The 16,843-nt window shown below is 47.1% G+C and overlaps 1 protein-coding gene across 1 annotated transcript in view; it reads left to right on the forward strand.

Moving 5' to 3' along the window:
* The first annotated feature begins 3,572 nt into the window (after positions 1–3,572).
* LOC124718832 (proline-rich extensin-like protein EPR1) overlaps positions 3,573–16,843 on the forward strand; it is a 36,835-nt gene continuing 23,564 nt past the window's right edge. The window contains exon 1 of the mRNA XM_047244455.1: positions 3,573–3,694. Within this exon, the coding sequence (XP_047100411.1) occupies positions 3,680–3,694 (15 nt within the window). The 5' untranslated portion in view covers positions 3,573–3,679. The remainder of the gene's footprint in view (positions 3,695–16,843) is intronic.

Below are 16,843 nucleotides of genomic sequence, written 5' to 3' on the forward strand. Positions count from 1 at the left end.
GGGAACGGATAGAGATATAAATAAGATTTTTAAGGTTCTGAGAGCTCTGGATCTTAAGAATACACCGCAAAGATAACAGAAATTTTCTGTGGATACCCATTTCGAAATCCGCGGTTGGATTTTCGTACCCAAAAAGTAAGATTTTTGGGGTGTTTCTCGATAACGGATGAAGATTTTTCAAAGTTGGGAAATACGTGGAGAATATATCTTTAAAAATTGATCAATTTGCAGCTGTTATTTATTACTTACATTCCGCCTATACCGTTTTCACGTACAGAAGTAAGGTAACTTCGAAACTGTGCGTTTTGGAAATGAACAAAGATATCAAGGAAATTTTCAGAATTGTTCGAGATCGGAATCTTAGGACATTTATGGTAAAAGTTTCAGCCATTTTCTGTACATAGCCTCTTGGAATCCTCAGCTGGGTTTTCGTCCGTTGGTGACGGCGAAAATATAATAAAAAACGCACTTTTGGGATTTTCCGAGGAACCGCCCGAAAAGTAATGGTGCCCCCGTAAATCGGATCAGGTCCACCGTAGACTACATTAAATGCAAAGAGAACCAATCGATTAGCTCCATTTACCTAAGCAGGGGGGGGTGTAATATTTATACCTTCAGGCTGTACTTTAGGATAGTGATATAAAGGCGACCCTTCTGTTGGATATACAAATGGAGCCTAGCTCAAGGGCTATCCAGAACACTTGAACCTACATTTTTATTTTCAATAGAATACGAGTTATGAGCACCGGAAAATACCGTTTCCACGTGCGGCCTCCAGAAACATGAGGTACTCATATGTCGAATGCATACCATTGTATGCATGTATACTACCTTTCTAAGGTGACAGGGGTAAAATACAGGTAACGACAGGCTACGTACAGTTTGTACAGAGACCAGATGGGAGTTGTAAGAGTCAACGGACACCAAAGGGAAGCAAGATTGAGAAGGGAGTGAGACAGGGTTGTAACTTATCCCCGATGTTATTCAATCTGTACACTGAACAAGCAGTAAATAAAACCAAAGAAAAATTTGGAGTAGGAGTTAATATCTAGGGAGAAGAAAGAAAAACCGTGAGGTTTGCCGGTGACATTGTAATTCTGTCAGAGACAATAAATGAGTTGGAAGGACAGTTGAACGGAATGGACAGTGTCTTGAAAGGTGGATATAAGATGAACATCAGCGAAAGCAAAACGAGGATAATGGAATGTGTGTGTGTGTGTGTGTGTGTGTGTGTGTGTGTGTGTGTGTGTGTGTGTGTGAAACTTAACTGCTAAGGTCATCAGTCCCTAAGCTTACACACTACTCACACTACTTAACCTAAATTATCCTAAAGACAAACACACACACCCCTGCCCGAGGCAGGATTCGAACCTGCGACCGTAGCAGTCACGCTGTTCCGGACTGAACGCCTAGAACCGCTCGGAAACCGCGGCCGGCGATAATGGAATGTAGTCGAATTAAATCAGGTGTTGCTCACGGAATTAGATTAGGAAATGAGACACTTCAAGTAGTAGATGAGTTGCTCTGTTTGGGCAGCAAAATAACTGAGGATGGCCAAGTAGATAGCATATAAAGTGTAGACTGGCAATGGCAAGAAAATTGTTTCTGAAGAAGCGATATTTAGTAACATCGAGTGTAGATTTAAATGTCACCGAGCGAGGTGGCGCAGTGGTTAGACACTGGACTCGCATTCGGGAGGACGACGGTTCAGTCCCGCGTCCGGCCATCCTGATTTAGGTTTTCCGTGATTTCCCTAAATCGCTCCAGGCAAATTCCGGGATGGCTCCTTTCAAAGGGCACGGCCGACTTACTTCCGCGTCCTTTCCTAATCCGATGAGACCGATGACCTCGCTGTCTGGTCTCCTTCCCCAAAACAACCAACCAACCATTTAAATGTCAGGAAGTCTTTTCTGAAAGTATTTGTATGGAGTGTAGCCACGTATGGAAGTGAAACATGAACGATACATAGTCTAGACATGAAGAGAATAGAAGCTTTCGAAATGTGGTGCTACAAAAGAATGCCGAAGATTAGGTGGGTAGATAACGTAACTAATGAGGAGGTACTGAATATAATTGGGGAGAAGAGAAATTTGTGGTACAGCATGACCAAAAGAAAGGATCGGTTGGTAGAACGCTTTGTAAGGCATCAAGAGATCACCAATTTGGTACTAGAGGGAAGCGTGGAGCGTTAAAATCGTAGAGGAAGACCAAGAGATGAATACGCTAAGGAGATTCAGAAGGATGTAGGTTGCAATTGTTACTCGGAGATGATGAGGCTTGCAATGGATACAGCAGCGTAGAGAACTGCACCAAACCAGTCTTTGGACTGAAGATCACAACAAAAACAACAACATGTTAACTAACAAGGGAATCCCCCCGTCGCAGCCCCCTCAGATTTAGTTATAAGTTGGCACAGTGGATAGCTCTTGAAAAACTGAACACAGATCAATCGAGAAAACAGGAAGAAGTTGTGTCGAACTATGAAAAAAATAAGCAAAATACACAAACTGAGTAGTCCATGCGCAAGATAAGAAATATCAAGGAGGATGTGAGCTCAGGAGCGCCGTGGTCCCGTGGTTAGCGTGAGCAGCTACGGAACGAGAGGTCCTCGGTTCAAGTCTTTCCTCGAGTGAAAAGATTATTTTCCCTATTTTTGCAAAGTTGTGATCTGTACGTTCGTTCATTGACGTCTCTGTTCACTGTGATAAGTTTAGTGTCTGTGTTTTGCGGTTTGTAGACGAAAGGACGTGCCTCTCCAATGGGAACCGAAAACATTTGATCGCAAGGTCATAGGTCAACCGATTCCTCCACAGGAAAACACGTCTGATATATTCTATACTACACTGGTGACGGCATGTGCGTCACTTGGCAGGAATATGTTGTCGACCCACCTAACTTGTACACTTGGCGAATGGGTAAAAACATTCTTCCACCTTTTCCGATTTAGATTTTCTTGCGGATGTGATAATCACTCCCAAGAAAGTGATGAAAACATAAGAGTTTGTCACATAAACTGAAAATTAAAAATTAAACTTTTCACTCGAGGGAAGACTTGAGCCAAGGACCTCTCGATCCACAGCTGCTCACGGGACTAAGGCGCTCCTGAGCTCACACTATCCTTGATGGTGCCTGTCTTGCGCATGGACTACTCAGTTTGCATATTTTGCTTATTTTTTTCATAGTTCCACAGAACTTCCTGTTTTCTCGATTGATCTGGGTTCAGTTTTTCAAGGCCTAGCCACTGTGCCAACTTATAACTAAATCTGAGGAGGGCTGCGATGGGGAGGTTCCCTTGAAAGACGGTCCATATGACTGTTGTTGAATAAGATCGATAGGATACTAATTAAGACGACGGTGCCATCTGCAGACAGATCTCTCGCCCTGGCGAGCTATTGTCGCGGTCTGCCCCGTACAGGTGTTGCGCCGCAACAGGACAACAATGAGCGTAAACACTGCGTGCCTGTGGGAGCGCGCGGTGACGGCCGCGGGGTGCGATCGCGGGACGTCCACCTGCCCCCCTCTCCAGCTGCTGGGCCGCTCGCTCGCAGCGCCACTCGCCAGTGAAAGTGATCCGCCGCGGCGGCGCTGCGCTGTGGCGGGGCCAGCGCCGGTATAAAAGCGCCGCGGTGCTCTGGGACGGCAACACTCGCCAACCACACACACAGCTCAAGGGTCGGAGATGGCGAGGTTGCAGGTGAGTCACGTCACGCAGTCGCGCTCGCGTCTAACCAACTCCACGCCGCGTCTACTCGCACTAACATCACGACACTCACTCACTCACTCACTCAACTCAACACCACACAGCACGAATCAGTTCTTCAGCTCACGGTAACATCTTAGTCACCCCAGCAGCATCTTTCGCAGTAATTTCTGCTACCGTTGGCAAAAGTACGGGGAGGGGTGCTTCCATAGTCCACTTGTATTACTAGTCATTTTCCTCCGAAACGGATAAATTTCGAAAGGAGCTTCAAAATTTCGACACGGGCTCTTTTGGTCAGCACGGGGGTGTCACAGAAATGCTCAACAATCTGCAGTGTTGAGACGCTGAGACAGTAAAGTCGTACGGCGTGACTGGCTGGAGAAAGGTTCTCTTCCTTTGACGGTCGAACTGTGAGAGCACAACGCCTATATCTGTTCAGTGCAAGTGAGTTTAACGAGCATGTCTATACAACGATGCCATGTCTGTGTCGTATAGCAAGGAGGCAGAGAGTCAGTCCGACACACAGCCTACCCCTCTCCGGGAGAACCGAAGTGACGCCAGACTTAACGTCCTTGTCAGACAAAAGGATAACATTCAACAGTGAGTCCCGTGCCATAGCTCCAGGCGCCACGGCGGAGAAGTTTTGAGTTTCAGCCAAGATTTGGCGCAAAGTCTGATGACAACTTGACGTCATCACCTCTCTTTCCCTTGACGGCCAAATACTAGCTATTTATATATGTGGTGTCTGTTCTTTTCGACGTGTCTGCAAGAACAGACACTACATGTGTAATTAATTAAGGTGTCGACAACCAATGATCTCTTCAGTGCAGGTGCCCACAAAGCTCGGACTCTCATGGGAATCGGCAACATGCCATGAGTAACGAGGCTAATGTTCAATACGCTGTATCAGTAGTGTGCGGTGTAAGCTGAGAATTTGTGTCTGATGGGAGACGTGCTGGAGTGGTCCGAGGAGTTGTAGTGACCACCGTGTCCGGGTGGCGCAGTGGTCATTGCGTCTGCCTAATAACCAGTAGACCTGGGTTCGAATCCTAGTCCGGCACGAATTTTCAGCTTGCCCCTTTGTGTCTAACTATTAACAATGACTATTTCTTACACCAGGATTCGAACTGGCGTACCTCCGAGTCGAAAACGGACGTGCGTCACCGACCTTGCATGTAGACACGCTTTAAACACATTCCGCTGACCTTACTCGCAAAAATCCTAAAATACCCGCTCCAAAACAAGTCAAGAGACGTACCACTTGCTCCAATATATATCTCGCGGACTGACCAAGATAGTGAAATTAGAGAAAGTCTGACCGATACAGAACAATAGCGACAGTCTTCCGTCTCGCGTAAACTCGGCAGATGGAAGTAGAAAGGGGGGTAGGGGGAATGGTCGTGGTTCATTATGTACCCTCCACCACATACCTTAGGGTGGCCCGCGGAGTGAAGATGAAGTTGTTGCGCGATACTGAGAAATCGATGGAAACTTGAGCACTTTTAGACCTGTGTTATAAGAGAGCTTCATCTTTAACGTTTCAGTTGAATTTTCGGGACCTTTACTGCAAAACCGACGCAATGAAAATGCATATACGAGACACATTATAGAGTACCTGAAACGCGCAAGACGGTATAGAAAATCAGTAAGTCTTTAGCGTAAATAGGCACAAGAAAACAGGCCTACTGCGTTGGGCAGGCACAGTTAAATGAAACTTAATCATTCAGAGGTATGCGACACAAAACTATTCCTCCTATTTATCCCAGGCATTTCTGCATTGGAGTTCAACGTAGTCTCCAGGAGCTGCGCCACTGCAACACCTTAATCAAATGAAGCCCTGAAGATAAAAACAGATTTCGTCTTGGGCTGTCGGTCACCGTAGCTTTTACGTTCCGGATACTTTGTTAGTAAAACGACATCATCAGGTAATTTTTTTATATTTTCCTTCCAAGTCCGACGCGTTTCGCAACTGCAACTTCATTTTCAACAACTACACTACATTTTGGACGTTATATCTAACTCATTCCATCGTCTTCACTTGGTCGCAAAATAATGTTCGCGAAAAATTTATGCGTCTCCACTTACATTCGAAATTATTCAACAAATCTATGAGTGAAACGCATTTGTCGTTTGAAGTAATAACACGCAACTATGGGGCGTCAAGGACACATCTTTTTTCATATCGCTCTGTTACCATTACGATTTATCAGAAAGGATCAGTACCGATGTCATATTGTTCGCTGACGATGCTCAAATTTACATGGAGTATCATTGCTGAACGATCGTAACAAAATGCTGAAACACTTGGGCGAAATGTCCGATTTGTGTAATAACTGCCAGTTCTTTTTAAATTTCGATACTTGAAGGGCTGTCATATAATTCAGTTTGAAATATCCCATTAAAAGATAAGCGTCAAAAATGGCTTAAATATCCGCAGCTAATGCAAAGAAGCGGTATGGAATGGGACGAACGCGAAAAATCAATAATCGAATGGAAGACCGAGATATGCTGCATGAATTCTGACAAAATGCAGTGCATCTCTGAAATAATCTCGTTAGTTCGACCACTTCTAGAGTACTCTTCCGTTTTTTGCAGTCCTTGTTAAGTAGGCGTCAGAAGAGACATCTAACGACTTCTGTGGTACGCTGCTACAGCCCTAACACGTCGGAAGAGCCACATGACATTGTAACAGGGATTATCGCGGAAATTAAATCGGAATCTTAGCGGAAAAATACCTTTGTTCCTCTGAAAACACGATAGGGTAAATTTCGAGAATTGGTTTTCTACGAAAGTTGTGCGACAGTGTATGCTGTCCCTGTTACATGCGTCGCTTAGGGATAACGGGAATAAGACGAGAGACAACAGCTCGCATGCAGAGGCATACAAGCAGCCAGTGTTCCATAGTGTGACACGCAGAATGGAATACGGCAGTGAATCAGTACTACTGGCACAAATATCGTCGCGCTACGCGCTGTGCAGTGCCCTGCCGAGATTTAGTTAGATGTACAAATATGAATTAGACAGCTACCACCTTAACAAACTCACTCGTGCCGAGGTCTTGTCTCATTTCACATCAGTACAGCCCAGTGTATCACGGCGACCAGGACTCACACGCGCGCCGGTAATCGCAACACCGTGGTTGTGAAATACGCTGCGTTGAACTGTTTGTCAAACAGGACACGTTTCGTGACTCTGTTGGGTTCATTATGCAAAACGCTTGACATCGCGAATTTAGGTAGGGTGCCTTATTTTCTGCTGCATTATACAAATATCTTTGAGGAGTTTGGTTACACGGGAATATCTGCCGCTTCTAGTGAACAAATACTAATATTACATCCAATGCACTTGCCTCTCCCATTGCGCTTTCTTCCACACAGGTGTATAGCAGGCGAAGGTAGCAGTATAGATCTCATACATGCCAAATTATTTTTACGCAATGGTACGAAGAAATTTTTAGAAAAAAGATCTGCCGTAACGGATACGGTTGAACTGCAGAAGTAACACCGGAATTTTCAAAAGTTTCTCTGTCTGGATAGGAAGAACAGAGCATAACTTTAAATGCTCACTTCTGACCACTGTCATCAGTTTCTTAAATTTTTGCTTTAGTCATCAAGCACACACACACACACACACACACACACACACACACACACACACACACACGTACGTACGTATACGCCCCTCATGTGTCAGGATTCCTGCTATCAATCTGTACCTTCTTTTAGTCATGTTGTCTGGCAAAACTTTTCCTCCCCGATTCAATTCAGTACCTCTTCGTTAGTTGCTCAAGTTGCCAAGGAAATCTTCAGTATTCTTTTCCAACGCCACATACCGAACTCTTTCATCACACACATTCATTATAGGAGAGTAATAATTACCAGAGAAGCCTTACACGGCAAACCGTCGTATACTGCATGGCGGAGGGTAGCCTGTACCACAACACGTTGTTTCCTTTCCTGTTCCGTCGCAGATAGAGCGAGCGAAAAACGACTGTCTATACGTGTCCGTAGGAGCCCTAACTTTTCTTATCTTCGCGGACCTTACACGAAATAAACGTTGGCTGCAATAGAATCGTTCTGCGGTCAGCTTGAAATGCATGTTCTCTAAATTTTCTCAGTAGTGTTTCTCCAAAACAATCTCTCCTTCCCTCCAGGCATTCCCGTTAGAGTTTCCGAAACATCTCCGGAGCTCTTGCATGTTGATCGAAACTACCAATAACAAATATAGCAGCCCGCCTCTGAACTGCGTCGATGTCTTCTTTCAATCCGACCTGGTGCGGGTCCCAGACACTCGAACAGTAGTCAAGAACGGGTCCTATTAGCGTCCTGTAAGCGGCCTCCTTTCCAGGTGAGCCACATTTTCGCAACTTTCTCCAAACAAACCGCAGTCGATCATTCACCTTCCCTACCACAGTCCACACATGCTCCTTCCATCTCACACAGCCTTGCAACTTTATACCCCGGTATTTGAAAGACGGGACGGTACTAATACTGTATCCGAACATTACGGCTTTTTTTCTCACTCACATCCATTAACTCCCGTTTTTCTACATTTAGAGCTTGCTGCTACTAATAACACCAACATAAGATTTTTGTCTAAGCCGTCATGTATCGTATCGAGCTCGAGAATTTCGGCAGGTTGCATTTATTTTCTGGTGCATTATTGAAATTTCACTGAAGTCCGATGTGGTGGCAGCTGGGTTACCTTCCCCTACACCACAGCATTATCAGCAAAGAACCCCTGACTGATGCCCAGCCTGCCTGCCCGCCTGCCAGATCATTTGTGTATGCGGACAACAACAGCGGTCCCACCACACTGAGCTGGGGCACTCCTGACGATGCCCTTCTCTCTGACGAACACTCGCCGAGGACAACGTGCTGGGCTCTGTTACTTAAGACGTGTTCGAGCCACTCACACAACTGGGAATCTGTTCCACACGCTCATACCTTCGTTAACAGTCAGCAGTGGAGTAGCGTGTCAAATGATTTTCGTAAATCTACACAAATGGCATCTGCCTGTCTTCGTTCATCTGTAGGTCGCAGGACATCACGTGAGATGGGTGTTGTTTGATGTCCTTAGGTTAATTAGGTTTAAGTAGTTCTGGGACTGGTGACCATAGATGTTAAGTCCCATAGTGCTCAGAGCCATTTTTGAACACCACGCGAGAAATAGGCAAGCTGGAAACACCCCCTAGGATGTGGCTAAGCCATGTCTCCGCAATATCCTTTCTTCCAGGAGTGCTAGTTATGCAAGGTTCGCAGAAGAGCTTCTGTGAAGTTTGGAAGGTAGGAGACGAGGTACTGGCAGAATTGAAGCAGTGAGGACGGCCTTGAGTCGTGCTTTGGTAGCTCAGTTGGTAGAGCACTTGCCCGCGGAAGGCAAAGGTCCCTAGTTCGAGTCTCGGTCCGGCACACAGTTTTAATTTGCCAGGAAGTTTCATGGGCAAGCTGAGTTTCACACGAGAGACACTTTCCAAAACAGTGCTGATTTGTGGACATAAGCTTTTCGGGCCTTGGTATATTTATTATATTACGAAGTCAGAATACATCGGAGATTTTGGAAATTATGCTAAATGTAGTTTCAAGGTTTTGTTTTTATTTTGGGAATCACACATACACCGGAATCTGATGTGCTATTGGGCTGCTACTATAAGCTACCGATGAAGTTTTGCAGCGAGGCGTTTGTTTACGTTCAGGGGAAAGGAGAACGCCATAAGTTGGTTGGTAGATTTGGGGTAGGGGACCAAAAATCGAGGTCGTCGGTCCCATTGGATTAGGAAAGGATGAAGGAAAGAAGTCGGCCGTGCTCTTTCAAAGGAACCATCCCGGCATTTGCCTGAAGAGATTCAGGGAAATCGCGGAAAATCTAAATCAGGATGGCCGGACGCGGGTTCGAACCGTCGTCCTCCCGCATGCGAGTCCAGTGCGCTAACCAGTGCACCACCTCGCTCGGTGAGAGCGCCATAACGTGACAACAGACGCGGGGTAATCCGCAGCGCAACGCTGACTTCCGTGTTGGCAGTTACGACGAGCAGGGTACAGTAGTTACGGTGAGTACTTCGCTAAGCGGACGTCAGCTGCAGGCGCGACAGTTACGCAACGGAAGTGGAGCGGCGATAAAGCGAGGAAGCGCAAGGGGGGGGGGGGGGGGGGGGGGAGAGCGGACCGACCGAAGGGCGCGACTGCCGAACACCGCGCCGTCTCCAGCGCTCCCTGGGACGTCCAGTCCTGGACACTCCCCTGGAGTGGGAGGAGGGTCATCAATTTACGACGGCAGAGAGATGCGGCGGCGTGTACGGGGACCGGTCGACCTCGCGTGCTGCGCCGAGGCCGGCGCACGGAACACGTGTGGTGTGGCAGGAAGCGGACGACACATGCGGGTCCCCCCTGGCGTCGTTTCCGCGTAGGAGAAAACGTGGCGGCGCAGCCGCTGCGTGTGCGAAAGCCCAGCGCCTGAGCGGTGTAGACCGTTTTTTGTACACAAAATATGTGGATACAGAAGATCCTAATACATATGCGACTCGACTGAAGTTTTCGTAGCAGACAGTGGTCAGCAAGTAGCTCTGACTAGGAAGCCTACCTCAGGGCTCTGTGCTAGGTCCGCTGTTGTTGACGGTGTGCGCACAGCAAGTGTATAATTGGCCGGGGGGGGAGGGGCGTACTGTAGTGCTGTGAGGCTAGTGTGACTCTCTACGGAGCCGTTACCTTGCTAAAGACTTTTGCTACGAGATGAGGAGAGACTTTCACACGATCAGCGCCGAGTACAGAGACTGACAGCTCAGCCTGAAAACAAACTCACCGTAGTGCCCGTGAATAGGCGAAAAGATCCGATGTCGTTAGTCTGTGCGATCTGCGACCAGTCACTGGAATCGGTCACACACCTTGGAGGCTGTGCCAGGGGGCGCTTCGTAACATAACACACATTGAATATTTTGTGCACCCGGCTGAATAGACAAGCGCGTTATCTCCTCGATTTATAGGAGAGAAGCACGTAAGGAATGGTTCAAATGGCTCTGAGCACTATGGGACTTAACATCTGAGGTCATCAGTCCCCTAGAACTTAGAACTACTTAAACCTAACCAACCTAAGTATATCACACACATACATGCCCGAGGCAGGATTCGAACCTGCGACCGTGGCGGTCGCGCGATTCCATACTGAAGCGCCTAAAACCGCTCGGCCACCTCGGCCGGCGCACATAAGGAGACTATTCGTATTTTCTGCCCTGAAAGACGGCTCTTTAAGTTTTCTAAGTAGTTTCCCACGAGGTATGCCTCATGCTTGTGGTGTGTCAGACAATTAAGCATGTTCAACGTTTCTGTTACCAAAGTACGGGTCTTCCTAGTCTTTTTGTGTAACCTTTCTTGTAGACAAAATGCACTATCCAAGTGTCCTTGCAATGACGCATAGTCTTCTATTTCCTGGACTAAGAACTAAGCCTGTGTGTTCGTTTGAATTATATATCAATAGTTAGTCCGAAACAGTTGTGTAGCATTTTTAAATAACTTCATATCCACTACTGATTGTACATTTATTGCAATATCCACTACCGCCATTTTCACCCGCTGATCATTTTCAGCTGCTGAAAACAGCAGTAGTCACCATTAATGAGAAGTATACAAATGATGTTAGCTTTCACGGTTGATAGCAACCTATGTCAGGTACTCCATAGTTATGGGACGGATAGGATAAAAACTCACGAAACTAAAATCGTGCTCACCACCGACGTCAGTTGGTTGGTTGGTTGATTTTGGGGAGTGGATCAAACAGTGTTGTCAGCGGTCCCGACGGATTACGGAAGGATCCATTCAAAGGAACCATCCCGGAATTTGCCTGAAGAGGTTCACGAAAATCACGGAAAACCTGAATCAGGATGGGCGGACACGGGTTTGAACCGTCGTCCTCCAGAATGGGAGTCCACTGCGCCACAGCCCACGTCAGTGGCGAATACGGCACTCTTCATCTTCGACGGACACCACGCTTTGGCTTTTAGTGAAACGCAGAACATTCCATGTCATTATTACAACGGACAGTTGTTAGTCTTCGCAGCAGGATGACTTGTAGCTGAGAAATTTTGGTCTGTGAGATACGTGTAACGTTTTGTCTGCGGACACGGATGCAGACGAATCGGCTTCTCGTATTTGGTTGCTAATACCTCAACATTGCAGATCGCGGTTATCCGTTCGTCATAGGACGAGAGGTGCAGTCTTACAAACAACATTCCGACAAGACTGAATTCTTTGCTTTCGATTGGAAAAGCGGACACTAACAAAAATAAGTTTCAAGACTACTATGCGGCCGTCTGTCTCTGGAATGTGACGCGTACGAACCACAAAAATTACAAAAAAAGACGGTCACACTCGAACTATTGGCCAGTGTACGGTAACGGCTCAGAATACGCTGCAGTACCTTCGTCATAATGGCCGCAACAGTCATAAATTTGTCGAATGAAGGCACCATTTCTTCCACTGCGGCTTTAAGCTTCTGGTCTAGTGGACAGCTGTCAATGTGGCTTCTTTGGCGTTTTTAATCGCCCTCGAGGTTGCAAATGCACGCAGCGCACACCACAAGTAGAGAGCGTCCAGTGGAATGGGCTGCGTGCATTTGGAGCCTCGAGGCCGACTAAAAACGGCAGAAAAGCGACATTTAACAGTTGTCCACTGCAGTCGATAACTGGACCACAGGGTTAATATTTACTGAGACCTCTCCTTGCTCTCCGTTTACATTTGCAACTAGTTTTGGCCCACACGGCTGTTCTGAAGCGTTTACCTACGACGTGGAGAAGCAGGCCGTAGCGAATGTGGAACCCGTTGTTTACTGTGCGCTTGTTGACATCGTAGACTTCAAACCGGCTACACGAGACCAAACTAGTTGCGTGTATGGCGTCAGCGAGCCGAGTTCTCCATAAACACACGTACGGCTAACGCACGCAGGCTCTGATTACTGCATCCATTCCAGCTGGTGACGTATCGGTTTTACCCACCCTCGAACGAGTTAAGACCGGCATTGGAACAAAGTCCGAGAAACTCACTGGGTAAATCAGCACTTGTGACTGATGTAATGTGAGCAGGCAGTCTAACTAAAGCCTTACTAAAGTATAGGCAATGCATCGGCTCACCTGTTCAGATACCGTTGTGCGACGTCAGTAGTGTAGCTGGCTATTGCAGTGTGTGCACGGTGTACAGGTTGGTCCTGAAACTACCTCGCAATATCAAGAAAGTATAGCATAGCCGCTATCATCAAAAACCTCTCGTAATACGTTCACAGACGTATTGGTTGTGTATCTCACAACAGGGTGTCTTTTCGTTTCCTGTCAGTGCGATCAAAAAAGTTTGCAGTACACTGTTGACATAGCTGTCAGTAGTTATGGTTTTATGGAGAAAGATCGGTCCGATGTTTCGTCTTGCAGCAACTGCACGCCACACTGCTCTTTCCACACCATGCAGAAACTGCTGTAGTAACTGTTGCGGAATTCCTACCACCTGTCGTACCCGGATGAATGCAGGCGCGCTCCAGCAGAAGAAAAAAAAAAAACAGACTTCAATGTCGGTCTCGGCATCGTGCACAGACCACAATAGCCAGCTGCAGTACTGACGTCAGTCAACGGTGTCTGAACTGGTCAGACGGCGCAGTGCCGCTTACTTCGTAAGGCTCCAGTTTCAATTTGTGGACAGCTATGTGCGCAGATTTTACTGACAACGGTCTCAAGTCGTAAATGAGCCAACGATTTTTTTGAGACTGCTTTCCAAGGCCGATCCTAACTCGTCTAATAAAACGAAATCGCCACCTCTCGCAGTCTGAGAAACGGGCCTCTCCGCGAAACACCGGACACATCGCTTGGATCTTCCGTTACAGAAAGTCCAATGAAACACCTTTCAGCCGTCTCGTTTCCAAATTTTATTTTATTTGGCTACCAGTTTCGGCGATTTACTACACTATCTTCAGGCTCCGACGTGTAGAAAGATTCCACCTCGGTTTCGGTCGCAACAGGGGCCAGCAATACTAGTATTAGTAGATTTCTGCTTGGCTGTAGCGGTCACTTCACTTCAACCATAATCTGGTTTGGAAAGTAGACGGCTGGAAGATGCTTCATTGGATATCCTGTGTGGAACAACCGAGTCCCGCGACCGTCTCTGAAAAGGTGGACATACAGAGATCTTGAGTTACAGTCTGAGCGGAAATACTTCGCCGTCAAGGTACACGGTGACGCTTACATAGGGAAATTATGAAAGTTGGTCTATAATTACTGAAAACATTTCTTGTGGAGAAAGACAGCGGTCTAGCTAAAATACTTGAAAAATGGATTAAAATCAATATTGACTATAGTAAAATACTTGTTTATAATGGTCACTAGTTTTGGTCAGAACGTGGAGGAGTTGACGTTCGTGACCATCACGGTATATATGTTCTGAGGATGCCACATTCTGACCGAAACTGGTCCCCACCATAAATGAATTCCGTATTTTATTGCGGTCAGTAGTGTTTTTAATCCATTTTCTAGGAGCCTTTGTGTGTAGTCAACTGCAGGTGGAGGTAGTGTGCAACGCACCTGCAGAAGGAGCGGCAGTGTGTAGGGCGGAAAGCGAAATCGACGCCCCGTGACAACTGGGTCGAGCGACCTACTTGCGGGAGGCTGCGCGACGGAACAGCACCGGACGGGACGGTCCACGTGCGCAGGCGTGACGTTCCAGCCGCCGCAACTGGAGCGACGGGCCTGGAGGCGCGCGTTAGGCAACAGTGAAAGGCCTGCGGAGGCGACAAAAAGGACCCTCCCCCCCCCCCCCCCCTGCTGGTCAGAGGCGGCCTTGTACGGACGCCCGAGGCCGCGGCTTCCCTGGGCGGATGTTCCGTGGCGCAAGAGGACGGCCGCACAAAAACACTGGACTGCTGGAGAAATGGAGCCGAGCCGAGCTGCGGTGGGTGAAGGGTCGCTCACCACTCGCTCTCAGTGACAGGCGTTTCTTTCCTCGAGTCTAAGTGGCGAGCGTGTTAGTAGCTAAGCGTGTGTATGGAGGAAGAGGAGGAGATTACTGTTTAACGTCTCGTCGACAACGAGGTCATTAGAGACGGAGCACAAGCTCGGATTAGGGAAGGAAATCGGCAGTGCCCTTTCTAAGGAACCATCCCGGCATTTGCCTGAAGCAACTTAGGGAAATCACGGAAAACCTAAATCAGGATGGCCGGACGCGGGATTGAAACGTCGTCCTCCCGAATGCGAGTCCAGATTGCTAACCACTGCGCCACCTCGCTCGGTAAACATGTGTATGGACAGCACCGTTTACGCAAGTGGCTTAACAGAATGCCTTAGAGAACCCGTTCCAGCAAGTTAGACAGCGATCTGTGAATGGCTTCGCCACTACTGATCACTCGTCACCGGGCAAGTGTCTTTTTTTGTAAAAGACACTACAAGTCCGTCTTCGTTACGCCATCTTTTTTCTATTTTTACGGTCGTCTCCTCCTTGCAGTTCGGCAACATAGTTTGTTGTAGGAATGATACGTCCATGAAGGTTAAGCAGAAGTGGAGGTCTCTTTTCTTTCTACTTTTCAGTCTCTACCTACAGGAGTGTAGTGCAATGTTTATGATCCTGCCGGTTATACAGCTTCGGTTATCATTCAAATTAGAGGCGAACTGTAACTGCAGCAGAAGAAGTCAGATTTGCATATAAAAAGAAAACTGAAAAGTCGAATGTGTCGCACAGCTAAATAGAGCAACAGAAACACTCGTCATCGCTGTGAGTGCAAAAGGCGATCAGGATACGGAGCTTTAGAGAGACGGATATTATTCGGAAAAGTGAAAGCATCTGGCTAGGCATACGGAAGTGGTCGACTTGCCAAGCAGAAACGAGCACGTTGTCATCTTTCGTCTGTAGCCAGAGGGGAGGAACCACAGAACTGTTGTTATTGCTGCAGGTTTACCTTCTCTTACGTGACAGATGTACATTGCACTTCACGTCCTTCGTTTTGCAATAGGAAAGTGAGTGTGGAAATAAAATATTTTGGATCTGCAACCGCGAGTTCTCGAAGGAACACTTAAGATGCTCCAAACAAAACTCTTCGTTAACTTCATTTTTGAACTATTTTCTCCTTTTCATGTTTTTAATTTCTTCCACATCTCTCAGGATAAGCTCTGACGCAAGACTTATTGTCTGATTCGCCCTCGCCCTCAAGATGATCGGCAAGTGACCACCAGTTATGCCACGTGTGAACGCACGCATCCCGTTATCACGTTTAGTTATGCTACTAAATGATTCGCCACTCGACTAAATTACTGGTGCATACTGAAGTAGCCTTGAGAGTGGCGCTAACGGCTGGCCAGATGCCGTGTGTGCGGCCATCAGATGTGTGGAACAGGTTGGACAGCAGTCTGAGACTTTGGTGATGAAGCTGTTGTGTCCGAAAGAGACACTGAGTATAGAGAGATTCGATGTCGCTTGGACAGAATGTCTATCTGATGCGAAGAATGACAGACTGTTACAGAATACTTGTCTGACCAATTCTTCAGTACTTGGGATCCACACCAGGTCGGATTGAAGGCAAACATAGAAGCAGTTCTGAGGCGTGATGATGGATTTGCCACCCGTCCAGGATCAGTAGCTGAATGTTACGTGTGGTTCGATGGGACTCCTCGGAGGTAAGACGTAATTCTCTCTGCGACAATCTGGTCAAGCACTTTAAAGAAGCAGCACTTGTGACAGACTGCAGAATGAGTGTACCGCCACCGAAGTTCATCTCGCGTAATGATCATACGAATGAGATAATGGAGGTTAGGACTCGTGGAGAGGCATAGAGGAAGTAATTTTTTTCTTTCGCTCAATTTGCGAGTGGAACAGGAAACACAATAACTAGTAATGGCACAAAGTACTCTTCGCCAACCACTGTACGACGGACTGAGGAGAGCATATCTAGATGAAAATTACTCCAGGCGAATTTGGAGAGGTAGGCCGCCACTCAAAGTGTTCACCAACCTCACCTGCCTGAACTATTCCCTGAGTCACAATACGGTTTATGTGAAGCTTTAAATCTTCCTGCAGATACGATTAGCGAGAGTACGCTACTGACCGTTCTACGCAACTCTCGCGTCATCGCCGTTGAATGTTGTTAAGTACCGCCCGGAGGAAAGGCTACTGCTCCACTCTCTGCCGC

This window comes from Schistocerca piceifrons, chromosome 10, assembly GCF_021461385.2.
Source record: "Schistocerca piceifrons isolate TAMUIC-IGC-003096 chromosome 10, iqSchPice1.1, whole genome shotgun sequence".
NCBI lineage: Eukaryota > Metazoa > Arthropoda > Insecta > Orthoptera > Acrididae > Schistocerca > Schistocerca piceifrons.